The sequence below is a fragment of the Taudactylus pleione genome, unplaced genomic scaffold (assembly GCF_031769625.1).
Source record: "Taudactylus pleione unplaced genomic scaffold, aTauple2 ptg000042l, whole genome shotgun sequence".
Lineage (NCBI taxonomy): Eukaryota > Metazoa > Chordata > Amphibia > Anura > Myobatrachidae > Taudactylus > Taudactylus pleione.
The window spans coordinates 1,665,415-1,683,953 of NW_028284444.1; the positions used below are offsets into that span (position 1 = coordinate 1,665,415).

Here is an 18,539-nt window from a genome sequence, read left to right on the forward strand (position 1 = left end):
CTGTTTCTCTCCTGCTCCTCTGTGTATGTGTCTGTTTCTCTCCTGACCCTCTGTGTATGTGTCTGTTTCTCTCCTGACCCTCTGTGTATGTGTCTCTGTTTCTCTCCTGTCCCTCTGTGTCTGTGTCTCTGTTTCTCTCCTGCTCCTCTGTGTATGTGTCTGTTTCTCTCCTGACCCTCTGTGTATGTGTCTGTTTTTCTCCTGACCCTCTGTGTATGTCTCTGTTTTTCTCCTGCTCCTCTGTGTATGTCTCTGTTTCCCTCCTGCCCCTCTGTGTATGTGTCTGTTTCTCTCCTGACCCTCTGTGTATGTGTCTCTGTTTCTCTCCTGACCCTCTGTGTATGTGTCTCTGTTTCTCTCCTGCCCCTCTGTGTATGTGCCTGTTTCTCTCCTGCCCCTCTGTGTATGTGTCTGTTTCTCTCCTGCCCCTCTATGTATGTGTCTGTTTCTCTCCTGTCCCTCTGTGTATGTCTCTGTTTCTCTCCTGCCCCTCTGTGTATGTGTCTGTTTCTCTCCTGCCCCTCTGTGTATGTGTCAGTTTCTCTCCTGCCCCTCTGTGTATGTGTCTGTTTCTCTCCTGCCCCTCTGTGTATGTGCCTGTTTCTCGCCTGCCCCTCTGTGTATGTGTCTGTTTCTCGCCTGCCCCTCTGTGTATGTCTCTGTTTCTGTCCTGCCCCTCTGTGTATGTGGCTGTTTCTCTCCTGCCCCTCTGTGTATGTGTCTCTGTTTCTCTCCTGCTCCTCTGTGTATGTGTCTGTTTCTCTCCTGTTCCTCTGTGTATGTGTCTCTGTTTCTCTCCTGCCCCTCTGTGTATGTCTCTGTTTCTCTCCTGACCCTCTGTGTATGTGTCTGTTTCTCTCCTGACCCTCTGTGTATGTCTCTATTTCTCTCCTGTCCCTCTGTGTATGTCTCTGTTTCTCTCCTGCCCTTCTGTGTATGTCTCTGTTTCTCTCCTGCCCCTCTGTGTATGTGTGTTTCTCTCCTGCCCCTCTGTGTATTTGTCTGTTTCTCTCCTGCCCCTCTGTGTATGTGTCTGTTTCTCTCCTGCCCCTCTGTGTATGTGTCTGTTTCTCTCCTGCCCCTCTGTGTATGTGTCTGTTTCTCTCCTGACCATCTGTGTATGTCTCTATTTCTCTCCTGCTCCTCTGTGTATGTGTCTGTTTCTCTCCTGACCCTCTGTGTATGTGTCTGTTTCTCTCCTGCTCCTCTGTGTATGTGACTGTTTCTCGCCTGACCCTCTGTGTATGTCTGTTTCTCTCCTGCTCCTCTGTGTATGTGTCTGTTTCTCTCCTGCCCATCTGTGTATGTGTCTGTTTCTCTCCTGCCCCTCTGTGTATGTGTCTCTGTTTCTCTCCTGCCCCTCTGTGTATGTGTCTGTTTCTCATCTGCCCCTCTGTGTATGTCTCTGTTTCTCTCCTGCCCCTCTGTGTATGTGTCTGTTTCTCTCCTGCTCCTCTGTGTATGTGTCTGTTTCTCTCCTGCCCCTCTGTGTATGTGTCTGTTTCTCTAATGCTCCTCTGTGTTTGTCTCAGTTTCTCTCCTGCCCCTCTGTGTATGTGTTTCTCTCCTGCCCCTCTGTGTATGTGTCTGTTTCTCTCCTGCTCCTCTGTGTATGTCTCTGTTTCTCTCCTGACCCTCTGTGTATGTGTCTGTTTCTCTCCTGACCCTCTGTGTATGTGTCTGTTTCTCTCCTGACCCGCTGTGTTTGTGTATATTTCTCTCCTGACCCTCTGTGTATGTGTCTGTTTCTCTCCTGCTCCTCTGTGTATGTCTCTGTTTCTCTCCTGCCCCTCTGTGTATGTGTCTGTTTCTCTCCTGCTCCTCTGTGTACGTGTCTATTTCTCTCCTGCCCCTCTGTGTACCTGTCTGTTTCTCTCCTGCCCCTCTGTGTACGTGTCTGTTTCTCTCCTGACCCTCTGTGTACGTCTCTGTTTCTCTCCTGACCCTCTGTGTATGTGTCTATTTCTCTCCTGACCCTCTGTGTATGTCTCTGTTTCTCTCCTGACCCTCTGTGCATGTGTCTGTTTCTTTCCTACCCCTCTGTGTATGTGTCTGTTTCTCTCCTGCCCCTCTGAGTATGTGTCTGTTTCTCTCCTGCCCCTCTGTGTATGTGTCTGTTTCTCTCCTGACCCTCTGTGTATGTCTCTGTTTCTCTCCTGCTCCTCTGTGTATGTGTCTGTTTTTCTCCTGACCCTCTGTGTATGTGTCTGTTTCTCTCCTGACCCTCTGTGTATGTCTGTTTCTCTCCTGACCCTCTGTGTATGTCTGTTTCTCTCCTGCTCCTCTGTGTATGTGTCTGTTTCTCTCCCCACCCTCTGTGTATGTGTCTGTTTCTCTCCTGACCCTCTGTGTATGTGTCTCTGTTTCTCTCCTGTCCCTCTGTGTATGTGTCTGTTTCTCTCCTGCTCCTCTGTGTATGTGTCTGTTTCTCTCCTGACCCTCTGTGTATGTGTCTGTTTCTCTCCTGACCCTCTGTGTTTGTGTCTGTTTCTCTCCTGCTCCTCTGTGTATGTGTCTGTTTCTCTCCTGCCCCTCTGTGTATGTCTCTGTTTCTCTCCTGCCCCTCTGTGTATGTGTCTGTTTCTCTCCTGTTCCTCTGTGTATGTGTCTGTTTCTCTCCAGCTCCTCTGTGTATTTGTCTGTTTCTCTCCTGCTCCTCTGTGTATGTGTCTGTTTCTCTCCTGCCCCTCTGTGTATGTGTCTGTTTCTCTCCTGCTCCTCTGTGTATGTCCCTGTTTCTCTCCTGCTCCTCTGTGTATGTCTCTGTTTCTCTCCTGACCCTCTGTGTATGTGTCTGTTTCTCTCCTGTCCCTCTGTGTATGTGTCTGTTTCTCTCCTGCTCCTCTGTGTATGTGTCCGTTTCTCTCCTGCCCCTCTGTGTATGTGTCTGTTTCTCTCCTTCCCCTCTGTGTATGTGTCTGTTTCTCTCCTGCCCCTCTGTGTATGTGTCTGTTTCTCTCCTGCTTCTCTGTGTATGTCTCTGTTTCTCTCCTGACCCTCTGTGTATGTGTCTGTTTCTCTCCTGTTTCTCTGTGTATGTGTCTGTTTCTCTCCTGCTCCTCTGTGTATGTGTCTGTTTCTCTCCTGACCCTCTGTGTATGTGTCTCTGTTTCTCTCCTGCCCCTCTGTGTATGTGTCTGCTTCTCTCCTGCCCCTCTGTGCATGTGTCTGTTTCTCTCCTGCCCCTCTGTGTATGTCTCTGTTTCTCACCTGCCCCTCTGTGTATGTGTCTGTTTCTCTCCTGCCCCTCTGTGTATGTGTCTGTTTCTCTCCTGACCCTCTGTGTATGTGTCTCTGTTTCTCTCCTGTCCCTCTTTGTGTCTGTTTCTCTCCTGCCCCTCTGTGTATGTGTCTGTTTCTCTCCTGCTCCTCTGTGTATGTGTCTGTTTCTCTCCTGCCCCTCTGTGTATGTGTCTCTTTCTCTCCTGACCCTCTGTGTATGTCACTGTTTGTCTCCTGCCCCTCTGTGTATGTGTCTGTTTCTCTCCTGACCCTCTGTGTATGTGTCTGTTTCTCTCCTGACCCTCTGTGTATGTGTCTCTGTTTCTCTCCCGACCCTCTGTGTATGTGTCTGTTTCTCTCCTGCTCCTCTGTGTATGTGTCTCTGTTTCTCTCCTGTCCCTCTGTGTATGTGTCTCTGTTTCTCTCCCGACCCTCTGTGTATGTGTCTGTTTCTCTCCTGCTCCTCTGTGTATGTGTCTGTTTCTCTCCTACTCCTTTATTTTTTTTTGCTCTTATTTCCCCTCTCCCTCTCCTTTTTATTTAGACCTCAGTATCTCCTCCCCTGTGTACCCGTCTTCAGTTCATCAGTTGTTGTCTCACCGAACAGACACTGTGCCTGCTTCAGAGTCGCACTGTGTGCCGCTATTCACGTCGGAGTCTCACTGCGCATGCATCACGATTGTTACTGCACAGAGCCGCAGAACAGATTTGAACGCATTGCTGGGAGGTGACGGGGTGTATAAGCAGACGGAGACATGCTGCAGTAAGCGGCTACGTGCAACGACGCACAGGAGGCTATTCTTAGATTCAGAAACTGCACCTGCTGTCGGCTGGTGCAAGTTACAATGGTGTATCTGATTGAGGGTTTAAAGACGCACAAGACAGAGATGTACCTCTGTAAGACGCTGCAAGTAAGTTTCTCAGTATTAAGAAAAGCCTCTGCGTGCAACTCTAAACCAGGCCCACTGTGCAAGTTACTGCATTGGTACATGAGTGTGTGCACAGTGGACCTGACATCCTTGTATGCATGATTGGATAGTGTTTGTAATTTTTATTAGTGTATTAGTGTAATTATTTTGTATTTGTTCAGGGGTGAGCAAGAACGGGGTTGTGGGGAGCTTATGACTCAGGGGTAGGCGCGTACATGCACATTAGGGTCAATGTACATACATGCATCAATGTGACGACATATTTTTTATCAATATTCGATTTTCTTTATATAGATTATCCTCAGCAGTACCATTTTTTTAAATCTTTATTTACTATTGTACTTTTTATGACATTCTCACATCCTCCTGGGGACGGTATGTGGCCTGTGCACATAGTTGCCAACTTTCTGGCTGCTCCTTCCGGGAGGGAGCAGCCAGATCGGCAGGGCACGGGGGCGTGGCCGGCAAAAGAGGGCGTGGCCGGGCAGATGACTGCAGTTTGTAGGCGTGACAGGAGCGGGGTCACACGATCACGTGATTTTGGCCTTGCCCTCACTACACAATGCAGATAGTACAGGCAATGTGAAGCAGGGGGCGGGGCCAAAATCAGGCGATTCAGTGAGAATCGCGTCACCGCCCCCCCTCCCCCCCCAGCAGTGGGGGTTTAACAGTTAATCTTGGGGGGGGCAGGGGCTTGCCTGCCTTTCCGGGGGGCCGGAAGCTGCATCTGATTAACAGGAGGCTCCCGACCGAATCGGGAGGCTAGGCAACCTTGCCTGTGCATCTCCATGTACCTTTTTTCTATCTTCTATACTGTTTTACATTTATGGTTGTGATGTAGTTATTAGTTCATTTTCATCAGTGCCTGTGTGGTCATCATGAGGTGGTATGTGATCAGTGTGTATGGGAATAACAGCAGGCTGGAGACTGTAGATGTGTGTTATGCCAGAAACACTGTGGAAGCGACATCTCTGACCCTGGTGGGTGGGGGTCAGAGGTCAGAGGTCATACCAGCTGCCACTAACTGCCAACGTAATTACATCTTTTTTATCAGCAGCTGATATTTATATGTATATGGCATTAATTAATGTATTGAGGTACTGTGGACACTTGAAAGGGGGGAGGGGGAGGCAAAACTACAATACTGTCTGGGAACCTATTTGGTTGTAACTTGACTCTGGATACGGATTCATAAATCTTCTCTCCATTTTACCTAAAAGAGTTAAGTGAAAAAAAGTTATCATACATGTTTTAGGGAAGCTGTTAAATAAACAACACGCCCTCCCTATTCACTCTCGCTAGGAGAAAATGTATAAATAGCCTACAAAACATTAAATCCTTCTGTATTTGCTGGTTTATATTGGTTCCATGTAGACTGCGCCCACTTCAGTAATCAAGAGCTAGTGTTGAGTGGGAACTGCTGACTGAACCCTTCATACCTCCCACCCCAAACCTAAGCTTCCCAGTCTAATTTAGGTTATGTCCCTGTTATCCTCTTGCTGACCAAATTCTCCCCTTTATGCAACATAATTGTCTGTTAGCTGTGAACATTGAGAACTGAGGGGGTCATTCAGACCCGCTCGCGAGCGCAGGACGCTCGCAAGCGGGTCGATGTTCCCCCAATGCACATGCGCACGACGGAGGGAGCTCCATCGTGCGCATGCGCGAGACCCGAATAACGACGGCCAAGCCGTCGTTATGGGTCTCGCACTAAAGGGGGCGTGCTGTCGATGGTGAGTGACAGCACGCCCCCTTTAGTGGGCGTGCCGGGGGCGTGGTTGCCAGACGGAGGCATTCCCATGGGAACGCCTACCGTCTGAGTCCGGCCCCACTGACATCACTAGTGATGTCAGTGGGAGTGATTTTGGCTCTGATAGAGCCAAAATCACTCCAGGGCTTGTGGCAGCGAGACCCTACCGCAGGTAAGCCGGGCACGGACAGAGGGTTAGGTTTAGGGTTCCCGGGGGGGGGGGGGAGATTTAGGGTTAGGCACCCCCGCCGGGCGTTTAGGGTTTGGCTAGGGGAAGGGAGGCATAGGGTTAGGCAACCCCGGGGGGAGGTTAGGGTTAGGCACCCCACCCCGGGGGACTAAGCTTTAGGTGGCGGGGAAGGGGGGGTTAGGTTTAGGCACTTAGAGGGGGGATTAGGGTTTAGGGTTAGGCACTTGGGGGGGAGGTTAGGGTTAGGCATCCCTAAGGGAAGGTTAGGGGATAGAATTAGGTTAGAGAATACTTACCTTGGGATTTTCACTGCTGCCGGGATGACGCTGTCGGGATTTGAACCGCCGGCCATGCGGACGGCGGTCAATCATACTGAATCCCACAACATTTATATTTGCTCAAACATGCAGGTAAAGGTGCCCATCCACTTGTAGATACAGGGATAACGGCACGATTACGACATCGTAATAGTGCCGTCATCTCCCTAGGGGTGAAGTGCATACACTGAACGTTCAGACGTTCAGAACATGGGCATCCTGATGACGGTCGTCAGGTTGACCGTCAGGTTCGGGCGATGATAGATGTCGGAAACGACCAGCGGGCATGCGCCTCGCTGGTCGTTTTAGACATTTAAATGCCCGATGCGCAGCCGATAACTGAGCGATTGCACGATTACGATGTCGTAATCGTGCAATCACTCAGTGTTATCGGCAAGTGGATGGGCACCTTTGTCACTAACAAAATGAAATTTCTGTTTATTACATCTTTGGGATAATCATCTGTGCAGGGCCGGATTAAGGAAGGAGCGGTAGCACAGGGTGGGCCCCCACACAGGGTCAATGTAACCCTGCAAATGCTGAGAACAGGTGCCCAGCAGGGTATGCAGTCGGGAAGCCGGTGGACCTAATCCCGACAGCCGGCTTCCCGACTGTCATATCCCAGCAAGAGTTAAATGACAGGCGTCGAAATCCCGACGCCTGTCATTTTACCTAAGCCGGGAGCCTGACACCCGGCTTACCGATCGAAGGTAAGCCGGGCACCAGGGGCGCGGACAGCCGTGTGCGGGGGGGGGGGTTAGGTTTAGTGCTCCCGGGGGGGCTTAGGGATAGGCACCCCCCGGGAGGGTTAGGTTCAGGCTAGGGGAAGGGGGAGTTAGGGTTAGGCACACCCGGGGGGAGGTTAGGGTTAGGCACCCCCCCGGGGGACTTAGGTTTAGGCGGCGGGGAAGGGGAGGTTAGGTTTAGGCACTTAGAGGGGGGATTAGGGTTAGGCACTGGGGGGGGGAGGTTAGGGTTAGGCACCCCTAAGGGAGGGTTAGGGGGTAGAAATAGATTAGTCAATACTTTCCTTAGGACGATCGTGATTTTCTCCTCTGCCGCGATGCCGCTGCCGGGATTCCAATGCCGGGCATGGGTCCGGCGGTAAATCATACCGATTCCCCCAGCGGCAAACAACAAACATAAATAATCTTACGTAATAATCCACTTTTGCTAAACTCTCTCATTGCTGTACATCATCACTGGGATCCAGAAAAGCTCATTATATAACAACTATATACTATATGTATAGGTTGTAAGTGTCCATAACCATTCTTCCCACAGTAACGTCAACACGATGATTGCATTATATTCAGAATGCAACAATTCTTATCTTTGCTGATGTGAGAGCCAGTATTTGCTGCTGACATGAGGTCTCAGGATGAAAATGTCAGTGGCCGGATTAAGGAAGGAGCGGTAGCACAGGGTGGGCCCCCACACAGGGTCAATGTAACCCTGCAAATGCTGAGAACAGGTGCCCAGCAGGGTATGCAGTCGGGAAGCCGGTGGACCTAATCCCGACAGCCGGCTTCCCGACTGTCATATCCCAGCAAGAGTTAAATGACAGGCGTCGAAATCCCGACGCCTGTCATTTTACCTAAGCCGGGAGCCTGACACCCGGCTTACCGATCGAAGGTAAGCCGGGCACCAGGGGCGCGGACAGCCGTGTGCGGGGGGGGGGTTAGGTTTAGTGCTCCCGGGGGGGCTTAGGGATAGGCACCCCCCGGGAGGGTTAGGTTCAGGCTAGGGGAAGGGGGAGTTAGGGTTAGGCACACCCGGGGGGAGGTTAGGGTTAGGCACCCCCCCGGGGGACTTAGGTTTAGGCGGCGGGGAAGGGGAGGTTAGGTTTAGGCACTTAGAGGGGGGATTAGGGTTAGGCACTGGGGGGGGGAAGGTTAGGGTTAGGCACCCCTAAGGGAGGGTTAGGGGGTAGAAATAGATTAGTCAATACTTTCCTTAGGACGATCGGGATTTTCTCCTCTGCCGCGATGCCGCTGCCGGGATTCCAATGCCGGGCATGGGCCCGGCGGTAAATCATACCGATTCCCCCAGCGGCAAACAACAAACATAAATAATCTTACGTAATAATCCACTTTTGCTAAACTCTCTCATTGCTGTACATCATCACTGGGATCCAGAAAAGCTCATTATATAACAACTATATACTATATGTATAGGTTGTAAGTGTCCATAACCATTCTTCCCACAGTAACGTCAACACGATGATTGCATTATATTCAGAATGCAACAATTCTTATCCTTGCTGATGTGAGAGCCAGTATTTGCTGCTGACATGAGGTCTCAGGATGAAAATGTCAGTGGCTGGCACAGAGAGATACATGGTTGATAAATAGCTCCGCAGGAGAGTGTTAGTCTCTGCACAAATTAATGGATTGCACAGCTTGGCATGTATCTTATCATTTGTTTTACCCTGAACAGCTGGATGTGAGTCCTCCGATACAGAACATCTAGAGACAGCTAAAATGGAAACATCCACAGTTAACCAAAAGATTTCCTCTGAACTATCTCATCTAACAGAGAAGAAACTAGAAGACCCACGAGGGCCTGGATCATACTTCTACATTGGGGGCAGCAATGGGGCACAGTTGTAAGTACCTTTATGTTTATGTTTTGTATATAGGGAACAGTGGATGAGAAATATAGGGATTGATTCAGAGGTGGAAGCAGACCCACCCATGGCTGCATCTTTTGCCGAACTATGTATGAGTATTTATGCTAATGCCGCGACCACTTCTGCTCACATTGAGATGCCCACTTGCAGTGGAGCTACTCCATCTCGGTGCACCACTGAAACTTGCACCAGCTTTATGGAGTATATTTACTAAAGTGAGAGTTTTTAGAATTGGAGCTGTTGCCCATAGCAGCTCAGACGCATACATAGACTTAAAACATTGCCCACCTCCGTGCGGCATCGACACTGTGTCAGCTATTGAATCAGGCTCATGGGGTATTCATTAAAGCTTGGAGAGAGATACAATTTTGAAAGATAAAGGGCCTCATTCAGAGGCAGTCGTAGAATGCAAGCGGTCGCTCAGAAACAGGGTGGCCGCTTGCATCATGAACGGCCGCCTCCATGTCGGTCGTTAGGCTGTGGGTTAACACCCACAGCTCTAACGACCGCTAAGGTAGATGGTTGCGATGGTCAAGACCATCGCGACCATCAGGGCTTACGACGAGACCCTAGGGTAGGGTCTCGTCAACCTTAAGCCCCAGGGATCTTCCTGCTCTGTTTGAGCAGGAAGCTCCCCACTGACATCACTGATGATGTCAGTGGGGACGCCCACAAAACGGCAAGCGTTCCAAGCGTTCCGTTTTGCCGGGCACGCCCCCTGCCCGCCCAGCAAATGGAGCGAGCTGTCAATCAACATCGACAGCTCGCTCCGTCTGCTTCGAGCCCGCTAACGATGGGTGATCCGTCGTTAGCGGGGGCTCGCGCATACGCACAACAGAGCAGTCTCCGTCGTGCGCATGCCCTGTGGACCAACATTGAGTCGCTTGCGAGCGCTCTCTGAATAAGGTCCAAAGTACCAGCTCCTGACTGTTATTTTTCAAACACAGCCTGTAAACTGACAGGAGCTGATTGGTTGGTAATTTATCTGTCTCCAAGTTTTCATGAATACCCCCATAATGTTGAAGTAATGTTGACGTTAAAATCAACAGTTAACTACGTAAAAGTGTTACAATGAGCTCATTTGTTTAAAGCATTTTTGAAGTGCAGTGTAAAATACAAACAGGGCTTTGTTGCACACGTACTGGCCCCAACAGTAGAACAGAGGGGGCCCCTTGGAGGTGATGCACCAGACACCAGTATCAATTGGCCGGGTCGGGTATGAAATACTGGCTGTCGGGATGCCGCTGATCAGAATACCGACAACGGCATCCAAACAGCCAGAATCCCGACACCTATAGGAGCAAATGGTAAGTGTTTTCCTTACCCCTACCCTAACCTTCCCTCCCTGGTGCCTAACCCTAACCTCCCCCCCTAGTGCCTAAGCCTAACCTCCCCCTCCCCACACCCTAAACCTAACACCCCCTCCCCAGCAGTGTCAGATTAATGTCCACATGGGCCTGGAGCTGAAAATTATGAAGGGCCTATTGTGTGTGACTACCATATAATATAAAGTGCATTACAGTACTCAACATTTATATATGTATATAAATATTATATTATACAATACTCAGTAATGCGCAGAAAGTCCACAGTCAATGTCCAGAGCTATATCTCATAGATGTAGTGCTGCTGCTTCCCGACTCTCAGCCAAAAGAGACAATTATCTGGAAAATGCAATAAACATGGAGAGCGCACTCGTGAGAAGTAATAAAAAGACAATCTTTATTAATAAATCTGCTCACATACATCAAAAGTTTCAAACAGCAAGCTTAGCTTCAACGGATCACACGGTTCCCGATACAGAGTCAGGGTAGTCGCCAGAGTTAATCTCCAGAGATCCACGCCGGCTCAGGAGGCAGCGTGGATCTCTGGAGATTAACTCTGGCGACTACCCTGACTGTGTATATATATATGAAGAATAGCAAAAAACAAGGGCGCCTCCTAGTGCAATAACTGTGAAACAACACCAAAATTGTGTGAAGAGGGCTAAGAGCGAACCCGTATCATGTGCATAAAATTATGACAGCTTATCTCATGTCCTTTGTGAAGATCCTCATAAGGTCACTGACATCAGTAGTGTTTTTCATAGTTTTAATGACAATCCAAAAACATAAAAATAGACATACATAGTGCAACACAGTTTACAATTCCAGAGCTTCAATATTGCTATACAGTATATGCTGATTCTCAGATAAGCTGTTTTTTACTATCTCTAATGTACGGGCATTCATTTGCAATATTGAAGCTCTAAAATTGTCAACTGTGTTGCACTAAGTATGTCTATTTTTATGTTTTTGGATTGCCATTAAAACTGTGAAAAACACTACTGATGTCAGTGACCTTATGAGGATCTTCACAAAGGACGTGAGATAAGCTGTCATAATTTTATGCACATGATACGGGTTCACTCTTAGCCCTCTTCACACAATTTTGGTGTTGTTTCACAGTTATTGCACTAGGAGGTGCCTTGTTTTTTGTTATTTTTCAGATTGAAGGAGTTTGTGTGCTTGACAACAAGGAGCTTTGGCCGTCCAATTTGAGTGGATTTTTCTAGGCAAGACACACGGACTTATTCAAAAGACTTATACCCATATAGGGTGTTTTTTATTTTTATTGTTTATTTTCACATCCTCATACACCGGCCTAGCGCTGAAATTAGTTATATATATATATATATATATATATATAGGATAGTCCAATACCTGCACTCACTAGGGTGTATAGAGTTGTACTGTGAAGGGTGCCCGCTGAATTACCGGTGGTAGTCCGACTAAACATGTACAAGCAAGTGTATATATATATATATATATATATATATATGTTGGGTATGGGATGCACGCACTCAGGACCCCGCCGGTCAGAATCTCGATGCCGGCATCCCGACAGGGTTACAATACCCTCACATGTCGGTAAGTATCCTAATGGTAGCATCTAGATGCCCTTCACCGAACGAACCCTGACGTCATCAGTTACTATCCATGTGTGCATAGATGGGAATAAAAACTATGCCCAAAGCATGGCGAGCTAAACGAGCCCGCAATGGTACAAATTTCCACTATAAAGGGGTCAGGTACTCCAGCTGAGACGAGATAACAGAGCTGTGAGAGCATGCAACTGCACTTCCGCCCTCTACATCACGTCCAGGTCCTTAGGATGGAGGAGAAATATAGTCAACAGTATCCTAACCCTCCCTCTCTAGCTAAACCAAACCCTCCCTCCCCGGTGCCTGAACCTAGCCTCCTCCTCCCCGCAGCCTAACCCTACCCCTAGCGCCTAACCCTCCCCTCAAATGCATTATTTACCATTGGGATGCCGGCGGTTGGGATGTTATTCTGGTCATGTTGGTTTCTCCGCAAGGCCAGTGACAGCTGCATTCCCTCCCATGCTAGGTAGGCAACTCAGCCTCTGTGCTGCAGCACTGACTGTTTTCCTGACATCAGTGCCCAGCTGCCTACTTAATTGCTGAGAAAGGGGTTGAAGGTGAATGGGCGGGGCTTTACATGACCCAGGAGTGGAGCTATAGGTGATCGGAAGACACAGGACAGCTTTGGACGGCACAGGCCAGGAACTCAGGGAGCAGAGCTTCATTCATTTGGTGTGGAGCATCAAATGGAAAGGGGGCGGGGCTTCAGGTGGATATGGGGCGGAGCTTCGGGTTGATCGGGGCTTCGGCGGGCCGAGGGTGGCCAGGCGTTTTGGACAGACTGCTGACAGAATGTGGAGAGGGGTGAAGTAGCGATGCTTCAGAGCCAGGCTGTCGGCAAGTGAGTGATCTTTTGGTGGTGACAGGAAAACAAAATCCTGTTCCTGTCTGCACAGCAGTTTATCCTGTGGGCCTATTTTCAATGGAGGACTTGGAGCTTTAGCTACACCCACCCCATTGTTAATCCGGCCCTGCTCCCCGTTGCCTAAACCTAACATCCCCCCCAGTGCATAAACCTAATCTCCCCCTCCATGCACCCTAATCCTAACACTCCCTGCCCGGTTCCTAAACCTAACCCTCCCCCTAGTGCCTAACCCTAACCCTGCACCCTAACCATAATCTCCCCCTAGCACGCCGATACTTACTATTATTTAGATTGTCGGCATCCCGCACACCGATGCCGACTACATCCCCATTTGGCCCTGTAGCAGCTGCACGGGCTGCTTCATTGGTAGTTCCATCACTGGAGAGTGTCTTAGGTAGAGGCCTGCCCTTTCAAATTTGATGCCCTAGGCAAGATTTTGGCTGGCCCCATAGCATAGCTGCTGGTTCCGCCTCTTACTCAGCATCCCTCTCCCAGCACAGCACCCATCACCTAGCAGAGCCAAAATCACTCCAGGGCTTGCGGCAGTGAGACCCTACCGCAAGGGTCTCGTCGCAAGCCCGATGGTCGCGATGGTCTTGACCATCGCGACCATCATTTTGGCCGCTCGCTATAGCTATCGGTGGTCACCCACAGCTATGCGAGCGGCCAGGAGGCCGCTCCAAAAGGTAGGAGGGACGGCCCTGATTCAGAGCGAGCGCTCTGTCAGAGCGTCCGGCTCTGAATCAGGGCCAGTGTCCCTTATTCATGTTATGTCACACAGTAGTGTCCCTTATTCACATTGCACTACATGTAGTGTCCTTTATTCACATTATGCCACACAGTAGTACCCCTTTACCTTATACACATTATGCCTCACAGTAGTACCCCTTATTCACATTGCGTCACACAGTAGTGTCCGTTATTCACATTACACCACACCATATTGTTTCTTATTCAAATTACACCACACTATATTGCTCCTTATTCACATTGCACCACACAATAGTGCTCTTTATACATGTTACAGCACACAGTAGTGCACCTTGTGCACATAATGCCACACAGTAGTGGCGCCCCTTATACACAATGCCACACAGAACTACCCCTTACACATTATGCCACACATTAGTAATGCCCTCATACACATAATGCACACAGTAATGCCCCTTACACATTATGCCACGCATTACTAATGCTCTTATACACATAATGCCACACAGTAATGCCCCTTAATCATTATACCATGCATTATTTCACCCCAACCTCCCCACACCCCCTGCACTGCACTCGCCCTACCAATAAAACTGTGACCTCATCACCTCAGCCTGCCTGGACTCTGCAGATATTAAAGACACCATGCTTGCGCTTATCACTCTATGCTCACCTCAGTACTGTGTGTCTCGCTGCAGACAGGCTCAGCCTGCTGGACTCTGCAAAAGACCATGGGAGGAGGAGCTGCTACGATTGGGCATATGCAGCAGCCCTCCTCCAGCAGACATTTTTGTTAGTGCCTGGTTTCCCCATTGTCTATGCTGTTTCCCGCTCCCGCTGCTGTAGGCTACCATTCGATTGTAGCTAAGCTGAGAGTCGGCGGTTCAGAGCAGGACCGCCGGCGTCGTCCACTCGTCCCGGTCCCGCTGCTGCCCGCTGTCAAGCTGAGCTGACACTAGTCTTGGAATGCATGCCCCTAGGCATTCCAAATGCCTAGTTTGCCTATGCTTAATGCCAGAGTGGTAACAATGTATCCCAGAAGACATACTAGGGGATTGAGGTCTCGATCAGACCTCCCGTTGGTATACACTGAGCAGAATTTTGACCCAGGGACGCTTTGCAGAACTTTGACCCGGGGAGCCTGTTCAGGGCCTTTCATTGGATGGATTTGGATGAAAACTTCACACAGGGTGGCAATTGGTCTGGGAGCCTAATGGAGTGATTGGGGTCCTGGTCAGACCTCATGGCGGAGTGCACTTTGGCAGAACTTTGAACAAGGGAGCCTTTTCTGGGCCTTCCACTGGATGGATTTGGACAACATCACATAATTTAGATGAAAACTTCACAGAGTGGTAACATTGGATCCCAGAAGACGAACTTGGGGGTTGAGGACCCGGTCGGGCCTCCCGTTGGAGTATGCTGGGCAGAACTTTGACCCTGGACTCTGGACAGAACTTTAACCCGTGGGAGCCTATTCTGGGCCTTCCACTGGATGGATTTGGATGAAAACTTTGTAGAAGGGTGGCAATTGGTTTGGGATGCCTAATGGAGTGATTGGGGTCACGGTCACACCTCACAGCGTTCTGTGCAAGGCAGAACTTTGACCAGGGAGCCTGTTCTGGGCCATTCACTGGATGGATTTGGTTGAAAACTTCACAGAGTGGTGGCAATTGGTCAGGCATGCCTAATGGAGTGGTTTGGGTTGCCAGGCAGAATTTTGACCCAGGGAGCCTAATCTGGACTTTTGGACAACATCACATAATAAAACTTAATAACTTGAACAGATAGTACCTTATATTTATGGCTGTATATAGGTAAATTTGGCCAATAGCATACTGTTCCTGGTAAATGTGTTCTAACTTCTAATATTGTCTTCTATACATTATGGATTAGAGATTAATGACCTTCCTAAAAGGGCATGCAAAGTACTCAACAGTGACTCAAACATGTCCTAAGGTACATTAGCAAGCAACTTACTGTACATTCACAGCGAGTGCTTAATGTTCACAAAGCACTACAAAAGCACTGGTGAATCATTTGGCAAATAGGCCCACTCAGTTTGATCTACAAATGTTTCCAATGTCTCTGTAACCTGTTTAACAGGTCAATGTAAATATGCATTTTCTCAAGGCAGTTTATATTTGTGTGCTATATTTACTTAAGTTTTAATCACATTTTGCAACCAGCATGCTTTAGTAGGTAACTGTCTTTGTGTCAAAGTCTCCCAACTGTAAAGAGAGCAATAAAATGACAATTAAAACCCTGTCAGTGGAAGATGGGTGCCCTCTAATGGCTTCATGAGAGTCTGTTGCTGCTTCCAAGGTCTATTGTACTGTTGTACTTGTACACTGAGCGCTGGAAGTAAGTCTGTAGTAAGTATAAAAGGTGCATACACACACAATGATTTTTTTGAACGATTATCGTTAAACGATATCGTTTAACGATAATCGTTTGAAAAAATCTTTCACTTTCTGAGTCAAACGATGAACGATTATTGTTCATGCGCGTTCACGTTTGTAGTTTGTAGTTCAGTCAGACTTGTCAACTCAACGATTTTCATTAAGTTAATATGCAAAAATCATTTGTAGTTCATAAAAAATCGTTCATTACATTTAAATGAACATAGTAAATGAACAACTTTAGTAAACGATTTTAGTTCATTTTTTCAAGGTAGAAAATCTTTTACTAAAATCGTTCATTAACTAAATCGTTGTGTGTGTATGCAGCTTTACAAATAAGTGGTTCAGCATGCACACATTACACATTGTGGGCCTCATCCTACTTGGGCTTTTAGTTTTATTTGTCAAAGAAAGTTAAGAAAGAATAAAATTTAAAATATATTAACTCCCTAATCCAAATGGGAAAAATTTTTTTTTTCTTAAATAAATAAATAAATAAATAAAACCATTTTTTTGTAGACATATTCTCTGCTTTTGTTATCTTGAGATGGTGATAGCAGAAGGAGGATGGAGGCAGTAGACGGGGCATTTTAGAACTTAGGGGTCTATTTACTAAGCTGTGTTAGGAGATAAAGTGAATGGTGATAAGGTACCAGCCAATCAGCTTCTAACTGTCATTTTTCAAACACAGCCTGTGACATGGCAGTTAGGAGCTGATTGGCTGGTACCTTATCACCGTTCACTTTATTTCCTAACACAGCTTAGTAAATAGAGCCCTTAGTGAATAGAGCCCTTAGAACTAAAGGTTACATTTTGTACCTTGACAAAAACATATTGCAGTGCAGAAAGGGCCAATCTGAAATGTGTGGAAAGATTAGTTAAAGGGGTGGGGGGGGGGGGAGTCACAGTGTCAAAAGATTTAGAGTTAGTACAGTATAGTGCAATTGCAATGTAAAAAAAAATCTTCCCAGTACAGTATTTGTGTGCAGTATGGAAAAGCAGCAAGTATTATCTTTGAATACAACACAGATTGCATTTATAGTTTTATTACCCCTTCTATTGCAACATGGTTTCAAGTGAAAATGTGATCCCTTTAGCTTTATTTGCTCTTAATTCTACGTTTATATAGGGCTGGACCCAAGCATTCTGCTACATGAGACACCAGTTTAAATTGTACATCTGTTACTATGTATACAAACTAGCAAAGCAATTTGCACTAGTGCACACATGGAACAAGTATACCATTTACCTGCACAATTTACAAAGAGCAAAACGTCTACATCTACACCTGGGGTGTCCAACCTTTCACCTTCCCTGGGCCACATTAGAAGATGAAAACTTGGTTTGGGCCGCACATAAAATAAAATAACAGTAACGTAGTAGTAGTCCCCCCCTTGTAGTGCCCCCAGTAGTAGTAGTCCCCCCATAGTAATCCACCCCCCTGGTAGTGCCCCCAGTAGTAATCCCCCCCTGGTAGTGCCACCATAGAAATCCCCCCCCTGGTAGTGCCCCCATAGTAATCCCCCCCTGGTAGTGCCCCCATAGTAATCCCCCCTTTGGTAGTGCCCCCATAGTAATCCCCCCCCCCCTTGGTAGTGCCCCCATAGTAATCCCCCCCCTTGGTAGTGCCCCCATAGTAATCCCCCCCTTGGTAGTGCCCCCATAGTAAACCCCCCCTTGGTAGTGCCCCCATAGTAATCCCCCCCCCTTGGTAGTTCCACCATAGTAATCCCCCCCTTGGTAGTGCCCCCATAGTAACCCCCCCCCTTGGTAGTGCCCCCATAGTAATCCCCCCCTTGGTAGTGCCCCCACAGTAACCCCCCCCTTGGTAGTGCCCCCACAGTAACCCCCCCCTTGGTAGTGCCCCCACAGTAATCCCCCCCTTGGTAGTGCCCCCATAGTAATCCCCCCCCTTGGTAGTGCCCCCATAGTAATCCCCCCCCCTAGTAGAGAGAGACTTAATAAAAAAAAAAAAAAAAAAAACACTTACCTGAAACTCCCGCTCCTGGTCCCGACGCTTCCACCGGTTCCTCTGGCCGCTTTGCATTATGGGAGAGACGTCGTCATGACGACGGCTCTCCCATTACCCACTGCGGGAGCCGGAAGATGGCTCCCGCAGTGGGTGCAGCGGCAGCCGCTGAGAGTCTGATAGACTCTCAGCGGCTGCTGATTACAGCAAACACAAAGCTGCCGGCTCCGGCTACACACGCGGTGCAGTCTGTGTCACAGTGACACAGACTGCACCGACCCGCGGCCCGCATGACGCTGCGGCCCGGGGGGCACATGGCACCCTGCCCCCCGGCCCAGCCCGCCACTGGTGATTACAGTGAATGAAGGAGAGCGTGGGGGTGTGGTCTGGGGGCGCCGGGACTACAGTGAGCAATCCCGGAACAGCGGGACATATCGTGAATGTCCCGCTGAATCCGGGACACTTGAGAGGTATGCGGGCCGCATTACGAGCCGACCTGGGCCGCATGCGGCCCGCGGGCCGCGGGTTGGACAAGCCTGATCTACACCATCATACTAACCCTAAAGCTGGCCACACATCTAAAGATTATCTGTCCAACCAGCCAACTAGTTGACTGGTTGGAATGAAAATCT

General features: G+C 48.6%; 1 protein-coding gene across 2 annotated transcripts in view; it reads left to right on the forward strand.

The window, feature by feature from the left end:
- The window catches only part of TTLL10 (tubulin tyrosine ligase like 10), a 133,919-nt gene that overhangs the window by 21,345 nt on the left and 94,035 nt on the right, over positions 1-18,539 (forward strand). For both annotated transcript variants that reach the window (XM_088460081.1, XM_088460090.1), the window contains exon 2: positions 8,848-9,016. In XM_088460081.1, coding sequence (XP_088316207.1) covers positions 8,848-9,016 — 169 coding nt within the window. The remainder of the gene's footprint in view (positions 1-8,847; positions 9,017-18,539) is intronic.